General features: G+C 41.6%; 1 protein-coding gene across 1 annotated transcript in view; it reads right to left on the bottom strand.

Annotated features, from left to right (window-relative positions):
• The window catches only part of LOC145307260 (monocarboxylate transporter 14-like), a 41720-nt gene that overhangs the window by 11961 nt on the left and 13300 nt on the right, over positions 1-16459 (bottom strand). Inside the window, exons 3-9 of the mRNA XM_080149632.1 lie at positions 15335-15425; positions 4865-4945; positions 4430-4503; positions 2541-2663; positions 1891-2043; positions 1015-1107; positions 191-341 (exon numbers count right to left, since the gene is read on the bottom strand). Coding sequence (XP_080005758.1) covers positions 191-341; positions 1015-1107; positions 1891-2043; positions 2541-2663; positions 4430-4503; positions 4865-4945; positions 15335-15425 — 766 coding nt within the window. The remainder of the gene's footprint in view (positions 1-190; positions 342-1014; positions 1108-1890; positions 2044-2540; positions 2664-4429; positions 4504-4864; positions 4946-15334; positions 15426-16459) is intronic.

Raw genomic sequence — 16459 nt, 5'->3', positions numbered from 1 at the left:
TTAGGCTAGGTTATATTAGGTATAGGGTAACAACCACACAAGTTAGGGCACCCACAGGGGTTAGTTACAGGGAAAAACCTGCCTTTCCCCTTTTATTTCATTTTATTTTAAATAAATAGCGAGGATATATGTGCTTACTAGGGAAAACACTATCTCTACACCTATAATTTCTTTATTAAACAACACCAACCTTAAAGATTTAAGTTGAACAGCCGAGACGTTTCTGCCAATAACATTTGTTGGAGGCCGCAGGGAATCATTTCTTTTATACTTGTTCCTAGCTGCGCTACTCTGATCTTTCTTGTCCTCCTCGTCCTCGCATATACGTGGCATACCAGTACCTACATTCAAACAAACAATGATTTTTTTTAAATTTCAGGAATCTTAAGGGATAAGACAAAGATCTATTGATACACATCCCTATTGATAATAGACAAAATTACACCTTAATTCTATGGATTAAAATCTTCGGTTGAAAAAGTTTGGACAATTATATTTTCAAACCAATTAATTATGTCCATTGTCCGCTAACTCACTGTAAAAAAAGCTTATACATTTTGGGTCAGACAGTCCGTCTATATGTCTATCCATACCATACAGCCATGATCGTTTTACTAGGCATATTAGAATAGTCCTATGGATTTCAAACTTTGCATAAAGATTCCTGAAACAAGTACAAGCGTAGCAACTAGATTATCATTACCAAAAAGTGGGTATGTTCATTTTAAACATGATATTTTTCGGATTTTAAGAAACATAATTGATTAGAATTTTAAAGAAGCTAATTACAGATCCCCAGTACACCAAGAATAAAAAGTCTTAAAGGTACAAGAGCAAATAACTACAAAAATTTTATTTTTCAATTTTTTTATCAATATTTGGTTAATCATTTGTCAATACACCATTTTAGAAATATTTGTTAGTACGGGAAAACTCAAGTGTACAATATTTACACTGTACAAAACCGGACCCTGAATTATTCCTCATTGGCGTTGCTACTATAGATAATCATACCATTGCTTGATTTTTCATCCACATCACATGAAGTTCCATCTGGTAGCTCTATTGTCATCTTTTCTATCTCCTTTTTCCCGGGTGGCAAGATCTCTAAATTATTAATGGATATTATGACAGGAGGAAAATTTTCGTCAATTCAGGTTCCTGACTTGGCCATAAATTATTGGTCAGTTCGTTCAACAATTAGGTGGGGGGAGGGCAGGGGTGGGATGGGGGTGATCATCAGTTTAGACAGCTACAAATTTCACTTTTCTAAATATATGATATTCTGGTGTAAGTTACAAGCATTAATAAATCCATTGTTAAATTTTTAAAAACTAAGTATAACCTAAAGGAAAGGGTTTCCTAAGTCTTAGGTTATATATTTCTTTATATCTCTAAGGCTAGGGAAACCCTTACCAATAGGATAGCATAGAAAAGTATTTTGTCCTTTCTTTTTCCTTATTCTTTACCAAAGAGAATCTTTTTTCTTACAGTAGAATTTTTAGATTTTTAGAATAATTTTAATACACTGCAAACAAGCATTTTCAAATTATGCACCTATTTTACTTTTTCAGGTTTTCTAACGTCACGCTGTCTGTAACTATAAATAAATGTATTAGATAGATGCATAACCTGGATCATGTGTTGGGGAGCTATTTCTTCGTGTAGCAGATAGCTTTTTGTCGTATTTAACGACTTGGCTGTGTTTATAGTTGCGACGCTATTGGCTTAAAATTCAAAGACCCAATTGAAAATAAGCACAACGTCCACGGGGTGGGGACATACAGTTATTTAACCACTTACCCCACTATTTTTTTAACCTTAATGTCACGGTGGTGAAATCAATTTACTTATAGTGTGTCTTGATATCTTACTCTTAGTGTGCCTTACCTAAAGGTTTCATAGCAAATCCACAAAGAATGCATATCAGAAAAAAGGAGGCAAAAATCAGGTTTGAAGTTTTCCAGCTATAGGTTTCCATAAGATAGGAGGACAGAGGTGCAAATAGGAAGGTACCAACGCCGGATCCACATACAGTTATACCTGAAATTTTGGTAGAAATATTTTTAAAAAAACATGCTTGAAATAAGATATCATTATGACGATGAAAATGGAACAGTATAGAGCATTTTGCGTTGAATTAATATTCTATCATTAAAATTTATACATTTTAAAGAGAAAATTTAATTTTAAAGAACGGTTATCTTTTTGCATTGTAAAGATCAGTCAAATTTTCAAGTTAGTTTCTTTGATTAGTTGCAAGACTTAAAACGGTCAATACACCAAATCAACAGTATAGATGTATATACTGATAACTACCTCCCCCACTTTTCCAATGACCTTTTTCGTCTGCTACTTGGCTTTGTTAACATTCCCGACATCATTGGTTAATTTTCCCAATTGGGAGTCTACACAAGATCATTGCGATAAGGAAACACAGTTATTCAACCCTTTCTCCCTCTACTCCCTTTACTCAATTGTCAATACCATATTTTTTCTAAAAAGTTAATTATCTACTTAACAATTGATGCACTGTATACCTGTGGCTAGGGCGCGCTTGGACTCGAAATAGTGTCCCACGGCTACAACAGCTGGTAAGTAGATAAGTCCCAGACCAAATCCTCCCACAATACCATAAAGTACAATCATCATTGGAACATTTACTAAAAAATATTTTACAATAGTATTTGATTTATTGATTTCCAATTTAAAGCGAAGCTATGGAAAGTATCATGTTTGACGTCAAAATAATACGTCTAAATCCATCTCTGTTTTGGGGGTTTTCCTTTCCCAATTCTCCTATCATCCCTCCTTTTAGACGTATTTATAAGCTAAAATATCGAAATTGACTAATAACATCATTTTAAAAATCATTTTCATTAAATTAAGTAAAGCATCATATTCAATAGATAAAAACTTACAACTCATAATTTAAAAAAAAAGGATTAGATCACCAATTAAATTAAAAAGCTCATAAAATCAGACAAATGAACATAAATGCATATGGAGTGACTTGGGCCCCTGAGTTTTTTTTTGTGATGATGGAAGGGGGATCTGGGTAGGTAAAATAAACACCTCTTTTCCCACTTCCCTTAAACGTCACTGTGAATTGACATCTATTATAGTAAAATATGATAGTGATACATTTTAAGAAAATTTAATAAATTAGATATTTTTGTCATTTCCAGTTATGATTCTAGGTATGATATCAGGAATCTAAAGGGATAATAAGAGAGTAGAATTTATGTTGATTAAGATAGAAACTGTTTCCTTTAAAGTAAAATGAAAATAAAAAGTTAAGTCTATGATCTAGAGGGATAAGACAATGGCCGGTAAATTAATGTTCATCCCCAATGCTTATAAACAAAATTGCCCCATCTATAAATTACAATTAAATGTTTGGACACTCAACTAATAAACCAACTATCAAAATTCAATAAAAGTCACCAACGTTTTTAAGCCAACTAATAAGAAAACGTTATTATAAACCTTTGTGGATTATTGCAATAAACAGCAATGTCCCCTTCCTCCCTGATATGCTATGATTTCATTAGTTTTTATACTTTTCTAAAAAGGTTTAAGGTCGATAGGAAGATTCTAACATGTTTAAATCAACGAACGGATCCACCATTAATAAGAAAGTTTATAAAAAATATTAAACTATAAATGCAATAATTAATTCGGCGTTAGATGTTTCTTAAAAATTTGCAATATTTACAAACATATTATAGAATTATATTTTTTAGTTTCATAACTGTTTTTACCATAACAAATATCAATATAATTAATGCATTTAAAATATTTTTGTATTTATGTAAAGTTATAGTAATTATTGTATTTTATCAAAATATGTTTTTTTTTATAACAATGAAAATTTGCAATTATTAGTTTTTAGGAAATGAAATAATTGTCAAAAGCGAGTAATTGTTTATAGCAGCGTAGTTCCACTGTATACAGGTCTGCAGTTTCGTGTGATTTTGCCAGGGTAAATATTACATAATATTTTTAATTTAATCCTGTGCTCGCTTGGTAATTTGAGGGAAAGCACCCATATTTTTTCCACAACACTTTTGTAAACTTAGATTTTCAATCTCTACTTTAAGATTTTGAATTTCTAATTTCATAGCTAAGCAATTTTTTCCTAGATTAGCTACTTATTATATAAATAGCTTAGTACCTGCCCAGAACCATTTTGGAGCTTTTGTCAAAATAACGAACTTATCATCTAAGGGCTTTTGATTCCAAGGTGTTTAAAAGGGCAGATAACAGCCTAAAACCACCTTAAGACTTAAATCTAAAAATAAATAGCCCATAACCTTTCTGTGACCTAAATGAAGCCCCCATGAAATGGGGATCTAAAACTGTTTCGTATTTATCTAAATCCCTAGCTTATAAGAAAAACACCTTACTACTTTATATAATATGCTACCTGATAGAGTAGATAAAGAAATGGCAACCCAAGCCAGTATGGCTCCAGAAATACAAACAGGACGATTTCCAAACCTTAACACAATAATAATTTTTTTATGAATATGTATTTATTAAAAAAATCAAAGAAAATATCAATTGTAAAAAGCCAATCAATTTTAAACTGAATAAAGTTACTCTTAAAGTAAGAAATATCTTAAATTATTAGACAGGGTTTGAAAGCCGCGCGTGAGCCACCTGTAAGCCTCGGGGATATCAACTTTTTACAAGTTCAAAAATCAGCTGGAAGTCTAAACCTCACCCAATATGGCAATCAATTTTTACAAAAAAAAATTCAAAGCATCCTGACAGGTTTACAATTGAGGCCTAGCCGCTGCTAACGTATTGCTACCGAGCCCTGTTATAATCAATTAATTCAACGAAATCCTATAATTACCTGTTGACAAAACCTCCAACCAGTGGACCAGATAACATGTACATTCCACACAGCAGGCTCCCAATCCATGATACGGATCCTCTACGAATTACAAAATATGTATTACAGAATAGCTACGCTCATTTTCTTATTTTTAATTTGAGGGATTAAAAACAGAGAGAGATGGGATAGCCAGCTGTTTATTACACTAGTCCCCAAAGTTTTTATAAAAACGTTTTCTTATTCGTTGCCCCTTAATAACTTTGGGGACTTTTATTTGGTTGGTCTATTAAGTTGACTGTTCAAACGTTTTAACCACTAGTCGTACGCTACGGAAGGGTCAATTTTGTGTATCATCATTGGGTATGTACATCATTTTATTGGCCGTTAAGATTTTAGATCCCTAGATTCAAATACATCCAATTCTTAAGCTTCATTGTTGTTTTGTTTAATTTTAGTTAGAATTGCATATTAAACCTAGTTTTAAAGGGATAAATATGATTTATAGGCTGCAACCAGTTCATTTAAATCTTTTGTGATTTAATTGAATCTGAATTAAATTTTCTATTGTAAAAGACATCAATCTATAATAAGTAGTTTTTCCTAATATGCAATTAGTGGCGTCCAGAATGGGGAGGTAAAATTGAAATTTGGAAAGACCTCTACTATTTCAATGATCGAAGTTTCAAATAACTTTAACAAAGCAGTTGAGATTGACAATAAATTAGAAACATCCTTCTCCCAAATTCATCAAAATGTCTTTTATGAAATATATATTTTGCACTTTTCAATTTGCTCACAATGGACAGGCGCAGAGAAAGGTTTCCAGAAAAAAAAACAGTGTAACAATTTTTTTCAGGGATGGTTTTATGCCATTACGCCGGAAATCACCCTCTCATCAAAAAAAATATAATATTTTCCTTAAAAAAAGGGTTAAAATGGAAAAAAAGAATTTTTACTGAATATTTATGGTTACAGGAGCCGCAGGGTGAGGGGGGTATATTCTTTTCACTCCTTTTATCCGTAAATTTTCTAACACATTTCTGGGCATGCCAAAATAAAGCATATTTGTCCCAAACCAGCGGCTACGCCCCCTAGAGGCCTCTAGTGGCATTTAAATGTTTTTATTTTATTTTAAATATCTAAATTTCCAAAGTATTCCGTACGACGTCATAGTCCATTATTTGAAATTCGAAATATTTCGGCAAAAATTTAAAATTTTTTCTCTTTTTCATAGTCTTTATAAAGAACCTATTTTTTCTCTATAATAAATATCCATGTCTTGTATGAAAGGCAATAATTTCTATATCGCAGAATCCAACATTTGCTTTGATTTATGGGCAGGCAGTGTTAAAAAATAATTCAATAGAAATTCTTAATTCTAGCACATTTCTCCCCTCCTACCATTCATATTTTATACAGAAGCTACTCTACAACTAGGGTAAGTTCGTCAGTCTGCACGATTATAGATTATTTGTGGTATTCGGCAACCGTGAGCCATGCCTATGGCACCCCTGACCGGGGTTCGGGGAAGGGCCAACGGCCCTCCCCCGAGTCCTGGGGAAGGGGTCTGTCGACCCCCTCCCTATGCCTAAAATTAATGATTGAATCTGCCAAGTTTTATTATGGTTAACTGTATTGTTAATTCCCCCCACCCTTTCCAGGGATGGGGGATCATTATTGCCCAAACTGACTATTGTATATGTATTATAATGCTTTTATGTTATGATTATTTATTCCTATCTGTGTAGTTATTTGTTTGTTGTATATAGCTTTAGTACTCTTTAGACCTTCAATAAAGTGACAACTGAAATAGATGTTGATTATTATTTAGTGAATGCTAGAGAAGCGTAGCTTCTCTATAGTAAGGTGTCCACGTCTGTCACACTGCCGTAATCTAATTGAACTCCGGTGTCTGCCATTTATCCTCGGCGGATACCACAACTTTTGGTGACAGCTGTGTGAGATTACGGCAAACCACAAGTGTAGAGCAGACGCGCAGCTGAGGCTAAGGTACTCCCAGCAGTGAAACTGGCAAAACTGACACAAGCAACCTGAATTACCCACCCTGGATAGCAAGGTCTAACTCTGCATCCGGCAGTTGTGGAAGTGAAACAGCGAAACTTGACGAAGAACCGCGAGAAGCGCCGACATCTAACGGAGAATTGAGCGCTCAAAGGGCTGAAACAGGCCTGCGGACCGGCTGAAACAAGCCAAATAAGTGCAAACGGCTGAAAATAGGCCAACCTTACTGCAAGAGATAGCAGGATCCGAACCAGTGGCGCTAGCAGGACGGGACATTCCCTGCCGCCATCAGCCGGATTTGGATCAGCGGCGCTAGCAGGACGGGACATTCCCTGCCGCCGATAGGCTGAAACACGCCACATAGCTGTGAGCTGCGAGCCAACATACGAGTGTAGTGCACCAGAGCAGAGAAAACTACGTCAACTCCAAGTATCCTGAGAGGCTACAACGCAGCCACCCATCTAGAAAAACAGATATTATATCACATTGTAGGGATTACCACCCTGGTGTGATGGTTAAATAATAGATTTATGAGCAAAGATTGACAAACAATTTGTTGTGTATTGTGATAAAACTAAAAATAGAACAGGCTTGGATTTATTGTGTATTGTGATAACAACTAAAAATAGAACAGGGTTGGTAAACAAATCTGTTATGCAATTGTGATAAGGACAAAAATAGAAGCTAGATGTAATATAACAAATGCCCTGATACACAATCTAATCACCTCAAGCCTACAGCACAACAAAAATACACCCCTTATTTCAGAGGAAAGGGAGGGGCCCACTCTCCACTGAAGGAAATACAACCAAGGTGATATAACAGATAAGCCTAGGATTAAGGAGAAAGGGCACCATTACCTCATCACACAGTTACCTCAAACCCACAGCACTCCCCCTTCCTCACAGGGGGGAACGGACGGATTTACCCCCGTCCCCTCACGCGCTTCCCCCCTCCTACCCACATTGGACTAAGTCCGCCCACGGTGTGGAGCTAGTGACCGGGAACACAGAGCGCCATTCACGGGTAGCGCAACGGAGTGCGGAAATATCATAAAATTCAACGGACAAAGCGGACCAATGAGAGAGCGAGTTGAGGGATAAGTGCGCGTTTTACCTGTGTGCACGGATTTGACGGTGCGTAAGCGCGTTGCAAGGACAGGAGATTTCACGCACACACACACACACCGGAGCGGAGCTACTCCATAGCATCTAACAGAGGTATTTTTAGAAAATCAAGAATTACAAGCTTCCTCCTCCTATCTATAGTGTGATAAAGGAAAACCAAATCAGTTCCTGACAGCAGTTCAGACCCTCAACACCTATCTACCCCTACCAGCCTACTCTACAACCTCAGAATCCAACTAGTGATAAGTACAGCTAAGTTATATCTTTGTAACTAAACTACCAACCTAGTGATACAAACAGTGTTGGCTGTTAGGCTAGAAAGCCTCAAGTGACAAACTAATTATCCTATTGCCTTATACCTTTGTGTCCCGCCGTTGAACCGTTGACCCGATGGAACAGCCGCAAGCGCCAGGAGGCGACCAAGCCCCAGGATGGCTCCAGGATGACCCTCAGCCGGCTCCAGCCGAGTACCGCAAGCTGATGTTGAGTAACCTGCCGGAGTATAGAGGACCGCCCAAGCAATCCTGGAGTTCCCACATCCGCAGACTCGAGATGTCATGGGCGGCTTACCGCGTGCCGCCCCATGACTCCCTCAACCGCCGCAATGCCCTTTTACTGTCACTGGTAGGGCAAGCGGCGGAAATGGCTTCTCATCTGTTTGGCGAGGCAGGCCAAGCCTTGACCTACGAACAGGTCAAGGCCGAGTGTGAAATGTTATTTCGTCCCGCTTTTGAATCCCAGACGCTTAAACAAGCGTTTAGGGATTACAAGCAACACTTGACAGAACCTATACAAGCATACATATCAACCAAGTGTGCCTTGTATAGGGACGCCTACAGCCATGAGGATCTCGAGTTGTTAGTGGACGAATTAAATCGTGGCATTCGTAACGCTAATGTGAAACGTGAGATGATGAGTCATGAGATCACGAGTGTACCTGAGTACACTCGTCGAGCCATGTTTACCGTCACCATGATTACCAAGCAGCTGAAGGAGGGTGTGTGCCTAGTGGACTCTACCGACGGGCTCACTGGATCGGCCAGCATCCAGTTGCCCCAATATGACGAGTTGGAGCCAATGGAGATTGGCGCCTTGGCTCCGGGTCTCCACCAGATGGGGAAGGTCGCTCCAGATGACAAGGTTCCAGGTCGCTGTTTCCGCTGCCAGGGGAGAGGCCACCGAGCTCGAGACTGCCCGACGCCTATGGAAGTCAGCCTAGAGGAGAGACGCACCCAGCCACGCCGTGACCGTTCTGCCAAGTGCGAGCGTTGCCACTATGCCGGCCACACGGCGGCTGAGTGCAGAGCTGACTGGGACCAGGTAGCCAGCCGCAGGCGCACCGCAGACAAGGGTGCTCCTCCAGGAAAGCCCAGCAGAGTGGCCCATATGGAAGGGAGCGCGCCCCCAGCACCACCGCAGCAAGCAGCCGCCCACAAAGCCGCGGACCGAGCCGACGGGATGCCGCAGTTTGGGACCGTTCCAGCTAGGATCAACGTACTGGGAGGCGCGGCTGAGCCCAACCGGGTTGGCCTGGGTTTCAGTCTCAACCACCTGGGGCCGGAGTTGGTGCAACCCAACAACATCGCCGAGCCAGAAGTCCTGAGGCCCCAGCCTTTTAGCCTCAACATGATGGAGCCTGCTCGACTGAGCCTACCCAGCAAGAGTGGAGGGGTGCTACCCAGCGTCACTGAGACGGTGTACGGGGAGGCCCTGGCGGCCGCTGAACGAGAGAGGCAGGAGGCGCTAGCCAGCGCATCAGCATCGATGTATGGGGCGCCACCCGGCGCCGCCACCTGTGATGACGGGGGGGTGCTATCCAGCGCCTCCCACCTGGTGCCTGGGGCGACAACCGTCGCCGCCACTGAGATACCTGGATCCTGGAACGAGCCAGCCTCCAACCTGGTGCCTGGGGCGACAACCGTCGCCGCCACCGAGAGACCTGGATCCTGGAATGAGCCAGCAGTCCCAGAGGAAAGGGTGACACCCGTCACCCCCAGCCAGCCAGCGCCACCAGCCTGCAGGGAGAGCCCAACTACACGCCATCCAGCGCCCCCTGCCATCCGAAGGAACCCAGCTGCCCAGCACTCCCAGTCGAGCCAGGATAAGTTAAATTTGATAAATGTGTTGTATCCAAGCCATTGTAAAACCCCAGCCTTGCCTGTGCCCCCTGCACCAGAGGCTGGGGAGATTGAAATTTGGGGATATAAGGACTTGCCTGTGCCACATGCACCTGAGTTCCTAGGGCAGGGGAGGGACGTGAGTCAGGGCGAGTCTGTGCCACACGCACTTCAGCCCCATGCCACTGGGCATGCCTTGGACAAGGGAAGGGACCACTTGGGGCTAGGGGAGCCGACACCCAGGCAAGCGCCAGTCGCCTGCCAGTCTGTCATTGGGGAGGGTATCGGGGTGCCCCGGCCACACAAAGATAACGCTCAATGGAAACTTGTATCTAGCCAGGAGCAGCCCAGCCGTGTCCAGCCCCGAGAAGCAGCCGTGACCCGAGCCGAAGATCCCCAGCCGCGTGCGCGAGGTAGATGGCTGCCTGGGAGCTTCTCACACTGGTGGATGGTCCTGTGGGGACTACTGCTGGCAGCCGTGTGGCCTACAACCAGCTACGTCCTGGTGGGATGGGACTGTGCCAACCCCACCCACGTCACAGCCTACAATAAAGAAAAGATGTGCAACACGGAACCTCTACACCAGGAGGTGCCCCTGGGCCATGAAGTACACGTCCTGCAGCAAGTCAAGGTTAGGGAAACAACAGGATACAGTTGCCAGCTCACTGTGTCCCAGTGGACATTCAGGTGTGGGGTATGGGGTCACCTCAAGGTGACCTCGGTCCCCACCCTCATGAGGCCAACCAAGATAGATCCAGAAACGTGCCGAGACCTGGCCAGGAACCGAGTCTACACGCTGCCAGGCAAGACCCAGCCACTGACGTTCCAGCTGAACCATCCCCTGTTCTTCACCCTCGATATGGTGGGCGCCCTCGTCAACAGCCCCGAGGGGGTGGGTTGTGAAGGGGAGGACGTCCACTTCGAGGGCCAGCTGTACCGCAATGAATTAGTGCTCCAGGAGCGACGGCTGCTGGTCAAGGAAGAGACCTACGAAGTAGAGGATGGATGGGTGGAGTCCCAATCTGACCACCTGACCTTGGAATGTCCCCATTCTGAGCTGTCTTGCATCACTGGGGAAGCGACCTACGTGTGGGACCACCTGGGGAGAGATTGCCCCTTGAGGCTGATCCGCAGCCTCCAGCCTAGCCTAGTGATGGATGCGTACCTGGTTGACCATCAAGCCCAGTTTTTCATCAATATGACCAACCCCACCTCGATAGTGAACTGCGACTTTGAGGCCCATGCCACCAACCACCCAGCATTGTTCGTGGCAGCTGACCCAGCCGCGGCAGCGCTGCCCAGAGTATCGGCCAGGGATGTTGATGTCCCCCTGCAGGCCCAGATACATGCAGGTTATATTGGATTTACCCTGGAGACACGCATGAAAAGCACAGCAGCAGAAGAAGTAGCGGCCAACTGCTGGAAGCTCCAGCAACTAGACCCGGCCCACCCGGTGCGTGTCCAGGGGAGCACGTTCTCAGTGCTGAGGGGAGATGTCCTGCTCCAGCTTACCTGCCAACGCAACAAATATGTTGTCCGTGAACACAAGGAGTGTTGGGACAAAGTGCCAGTAGAGCCCACAGGATTTGTAGACGCCGTGACACGAGTGTATAGCGGCCACGCCACCAAGATTCCCTGCTCCTCCACATACCCCCTGACTGTGCACGCGGAGGAAGGCTGGATAGAGTTAACCCCCGCTCCTAAGAAGAGGCCACCCCCGCTGGATACGCCTAAGCAGCTGCTGACAGAACCCTTGGATGACTTCAGTTCAGGGGGCTTGTATTCGCAGGCTGAGTTGAACGACTGGCAGCAACTGCTGGCGTTCCCAGCATATAAAAGCGCCATGCTGACCGGCCTGTCCTATGGCTCATGCGTTCAGCAAGGCAGCTGTTCGGCCACAGGGGACCATGGGATAGTGTCCTACAACATCGACCGACTGGCAGAGGAAGGAGAGGCCGCCCTGGATGTCTGGGCTGGATTCAGACAAGCTATTCACGAGTGGGGAGATGGCGCAGCCATACTGTGCTTGCTGTTGTTGATCCTCAAACTGCTGGGGGACCTGACCATCATTTCCCTGGCAGCAGCACAAGGAGGTGTACGAGCAGCCATGAATGCGATGTCACAAGTGTTCCTGTACCATCCAACTTTGTACAGGAAGGCCTTGGCCAGAGCCCGGCTCACCCATGCCAAGTCCCGGGACTTTTCAGTAGACTGGGATGCCATTCCCATCGGCCGGGAAGCAGCCGAGGAAATGGTGTCCATGCAATCAGCCGATAGCGGGCATGACCGCCCAGGTAGGCCAGGACCGCCCTCTGGAAGACCCCGCGGCCCCTCGGGAGGTCAGGCTGCCGCCCAGACGGTCAACTTGGCAGCCAGTGCCCCAGCCGCTGCCAACAACAACCAGAATGCCCCACTACTGACTGTCCCAGCAACAACTGTGCCACCCGCCAACCTGACACCTGCCGGCGCTGAACTACGTGTCCAACCAAAGCCAGCCTCTGCCTTCTATCCCACGTTGGGAGCCCATCAGCCCTGAGAAACACTCACCACTAGGATTCCATTGAATCATTATCATTTGTATATATCTTAGCCCTAAGGAGCGGACCGAAGGCCTCAACCACTGTCGGAAGTCTGGTAGGGAAACCCTCTCCCAGCCTTCCGAGGGGAGAGTTGTGGTATTCGGCAACCGTGAGCCATGCCTATGGCACCCCTGACCGGGGTTCGGGGAAGGGCCAACGGCCCTCCCCCGAGTCCTGGGGAAGGGGTCTGTCGACCCCCTCCCTATGCCTAAAATTAATGATTGAATCTGCCAAGTTTTATTATGGTTAACTGTATTGTTAATTCCCCCCACCCTTTCCAGGGATGGGGGATCATTATTGCCCAAACTGACTATTGTATATGTATTATAATGCTTTTATGTTATGATTATTTATTCCTATCTGTGTAGTTATTTGTTTGTTGTATATAGCTTTAGTACTCTTTAGACCTTCAATAAAGTGACAACTGAAATAGATGTTGATTATTATTTAGTGAATGCTAGAGAAGCGTAGCTTCTCTATAGTAAGGTGTCCACGTCTGTCACACTGCCGTAATCTAATTGAACTCCGGTGTCTGCCATTTATCCTCGGCGGATACCACATATTCAATTAATTAATAAAAACAATTCCCAAAGTTACTCTTAGCCGTTGGCTTTTATACTTTTGTGAATATTATAAATCTTGAATGGGTTCTAAATGTACACACCAGCAACGTTAAAACATTTCAACAAAAAGTTTAATCTATAAAAGGCATACTTCAGGAATACTTTGAGATATCTGATTTGGTCTAATCAAAGTAAGGCATGTTTATTGTACAAAAATAAGTATACAATATACATTGAAATAAATGAAAGTTTGATATTACATGAAATTGAAATTATAACAAGGACAGTAACTGGACAAAGTGTTTCAACAATCAGCCATATGACGTCATAAAAATGAGGTATTATCCATCTCTTTTTGTTTTCTTTTCCACTTCCCCTCTCATCTCCCTCATTTTTATGACGTCAAAAGTCTGATTTTTGAGACACTTTGTCCAGTTACCATGATTAGTGATCTCAACAAAGCGAAGCTTAACAGAAAGCTTATTCAGCTATGTAGTTCATAAGAGCTTTAAATTTGCCAATTTTAAGCATTATTAGGCATTTAAAAATGGCGAGCACTTATTAATATTCTTTAATTTAGATCTTTCATGTAACATTGTTAAAAATACCACCATTCCTATGATCTTTTGTTCATATAATCACAGCAATAAAGAGCTAACACGGACATTACGGCCACACTAACGTAAAGACATCAATCAAGAAAAGCGTTGTTTGTATTTAACTCAGTGATCTTAAGGAATAAGACAATGGACTATAAATTGATGTACACTCCAAATTATGATTAACAAAAATCTTCTTATCTAGATTAAAATTATTTGCGGAAAAGTGTGGACACTGCTATTTTGTTTAACAAAATCAAGATTTAATAAAATCTTTAAAATTTTTTAAGGCAACTACTGGGTGATCGTGCATGTAAAACTTTGGTGACTGTCCAGTCCATTGTCCCCTCCCTCCCTGTGTTTAATTACTTAATTTAGTAGGTACTACTAATGTGCCAAATATAAACAAATAAACTAACTTTAATTACAAGATATATTTCATTACATCATGTATTACTAAAATAGGACAATTAAGTTCATAAGTAGCGCAACATTGACAACTCATTTTGGCTTTAAAGGAAAAATTAAGTCTATAATAATGAATCTACAAAAACTTGTGATACAAAAAATATTGCAAACTCTCTATAGAGACTAATTAAATGCCCTCAAAAAAAAGTTTTCCTGCAGTAAATAGCGGTGTACTTCATGATCTATCTATCATCTAGGGCCTCTCAATTCAAAGGGGTAGGAGGGGACACTAAATAGCCTAAACTATACCTTAAGTCCTAAATCCAAAACGAAAATAGCATAATTCTACCTCAGGTCAGGACTAACGTGAAGCTTCCTTTAAATACAAAACTCAATGGTAAAATTTCATTTTTACAATATCCCGATAACCTTAAAATTTGAAGAAAAACAGCTTATTCTGACTCAAAAAAGCACAAATTTGTAGTACGGAAAAATTCCATTTTATACTTACAAAGTCATTGACCGAAATTGCGTCAAAAATAATTTTTTTCTTGTTAATATAACAGGAAATTTGAATACAATAAAATAGTTGTTGATTGTTTTTTTTGTTTAAGTAAACATTAATTAAGGATATCTGTATATTTTGTATATTAATCAATTGAAAACAAAAATTAAGTTTAGATTGTTGAAATGGGTAAACCTGAGCTTTGCCCTAATGTGCTTAGCGAGCAAAACAACCTGCCTCCTTTGTTTCTTTATGCCTAACCCTAACTCATACATGCGGATCCCAAACCCTGTGTGGCTACGCTTTACCCAATATAACCTAACCTGTCGTGATTAATAAAAAACTACTCCCACTTATTTTAAATTTTTCTTTGAAAAGTGGCTAGGGCGTGGCTAGACTGTGTGCAATGCTACAATTATCTGTAGGTCAATTCATTTTACAGGCTCGCCTATGGGTTAGGGTTTCCTTGACAATACATAGTTACATAAGAAAATGTTAGACTTAGGAAACCCTATCTCTTAGGCTACCCTAAAAAAAATCATTGGATTTGGCCTTTTGATAACAATACCTGTCTGAATCAAATTCTCTGACAAGTTCAGGTAGAAGAACACCAAAGGTATAGGCAGTTCCATCCAGGATTAGGTTGCAAACAAAACCAGCTGAAAAAATCAATAATATATGTGATAGTGCCATGCAACCATGGCCTAATTGTCGTCATGTTTCTTAGTTATCAAAATTAGTGTAGAATATACGTGGATATTATGACATGGGAAAAATGTCGTCAATTTATGTGGCTATTTTCCCTATCATTTATTGGTCAGTTCGTTTATCCAGTAGAAGGGAGGGGATGGGGGGTTTGGGTGTGGATCATGATTTTATCCCGCTACAAATTTCATTTTATTAGAATACGTGATAATCTGGTGTATGATCACAGGTCTCCTTAACAAAACCTTAGATTTAAAAAAATCTCGAAAGAAACGGACAACAGGGCCTTCAAATAGGGCACAGTAGTGGTCAGAATCCGTTGGAGATTAAATCTTAGCTGCTCCTTCTTGCCAGATATCTCAATTGCAAGAATTCCAAGGATATTTGCATAAGTAAACACCTTAATTCATCAAATAAAAAGGGTGAGTTTAACATTTGAGGAGTTTATATGTCTCTGCATATGAAAACTACACAGTCCCTCCCCATTTAGAAAATTTTGTTTCTTTAAAGAAATTATTTAATGAAAAAGGTACATTGTTCTGTTTACAACTTTAATCTAGAGGCTGTTACACTGGAACCAGTAAAGAAAACCTCAATTCTAGTTTACATATAGCTAAAGTTAATATTTAAAATACTCTCAACCCCCCCCCCCCCTTCAACCCCCTCTTGCAACCCATAAATTTTAGGGGGGAGGGCGAAGTAATAGTATTTTGTTTTACTCAACCTACCTGAAGTATTGAAAGAAAACATTATATATGTAAGATTCTTAGGCCAAAAGTTTCTGGAAATATTGTTGACTACACCTCACCTCCCCCCCCCCCCCACCCCTAATAAAATCTAATTGGAAGTGGGTAAAGAGGCAGAAGAGTTCTTTAGATAGCACTAAAGATATATATAAGCTTTAGTACTTAAACTTTAGTAGGCATCAAAATCTCTTGCAAATATTGCTGCAACCAACCCACTCCCTCCTTCTTAGACCACAAATTAT

Source organism: Acartia tonsa, chromosome 2, assembly GCF_053477335.1.
Source record: "Acartia tonsa isolate MP-2025a chromosome 2, ASM5347733v1, whole genome shotgun sequence".
Taxonomy (NCBI): domain Eukaryota; kingdom Metazoa; phylum Arthropoda; class Copepoda; order Calanoida; family Acartiidae; genus Acartia; species Acartia tonsa.
Note: the sequence above shows the minus strand (reverse complement) of the source record. Positions and strands in the feature narration are given on the sequence as shown.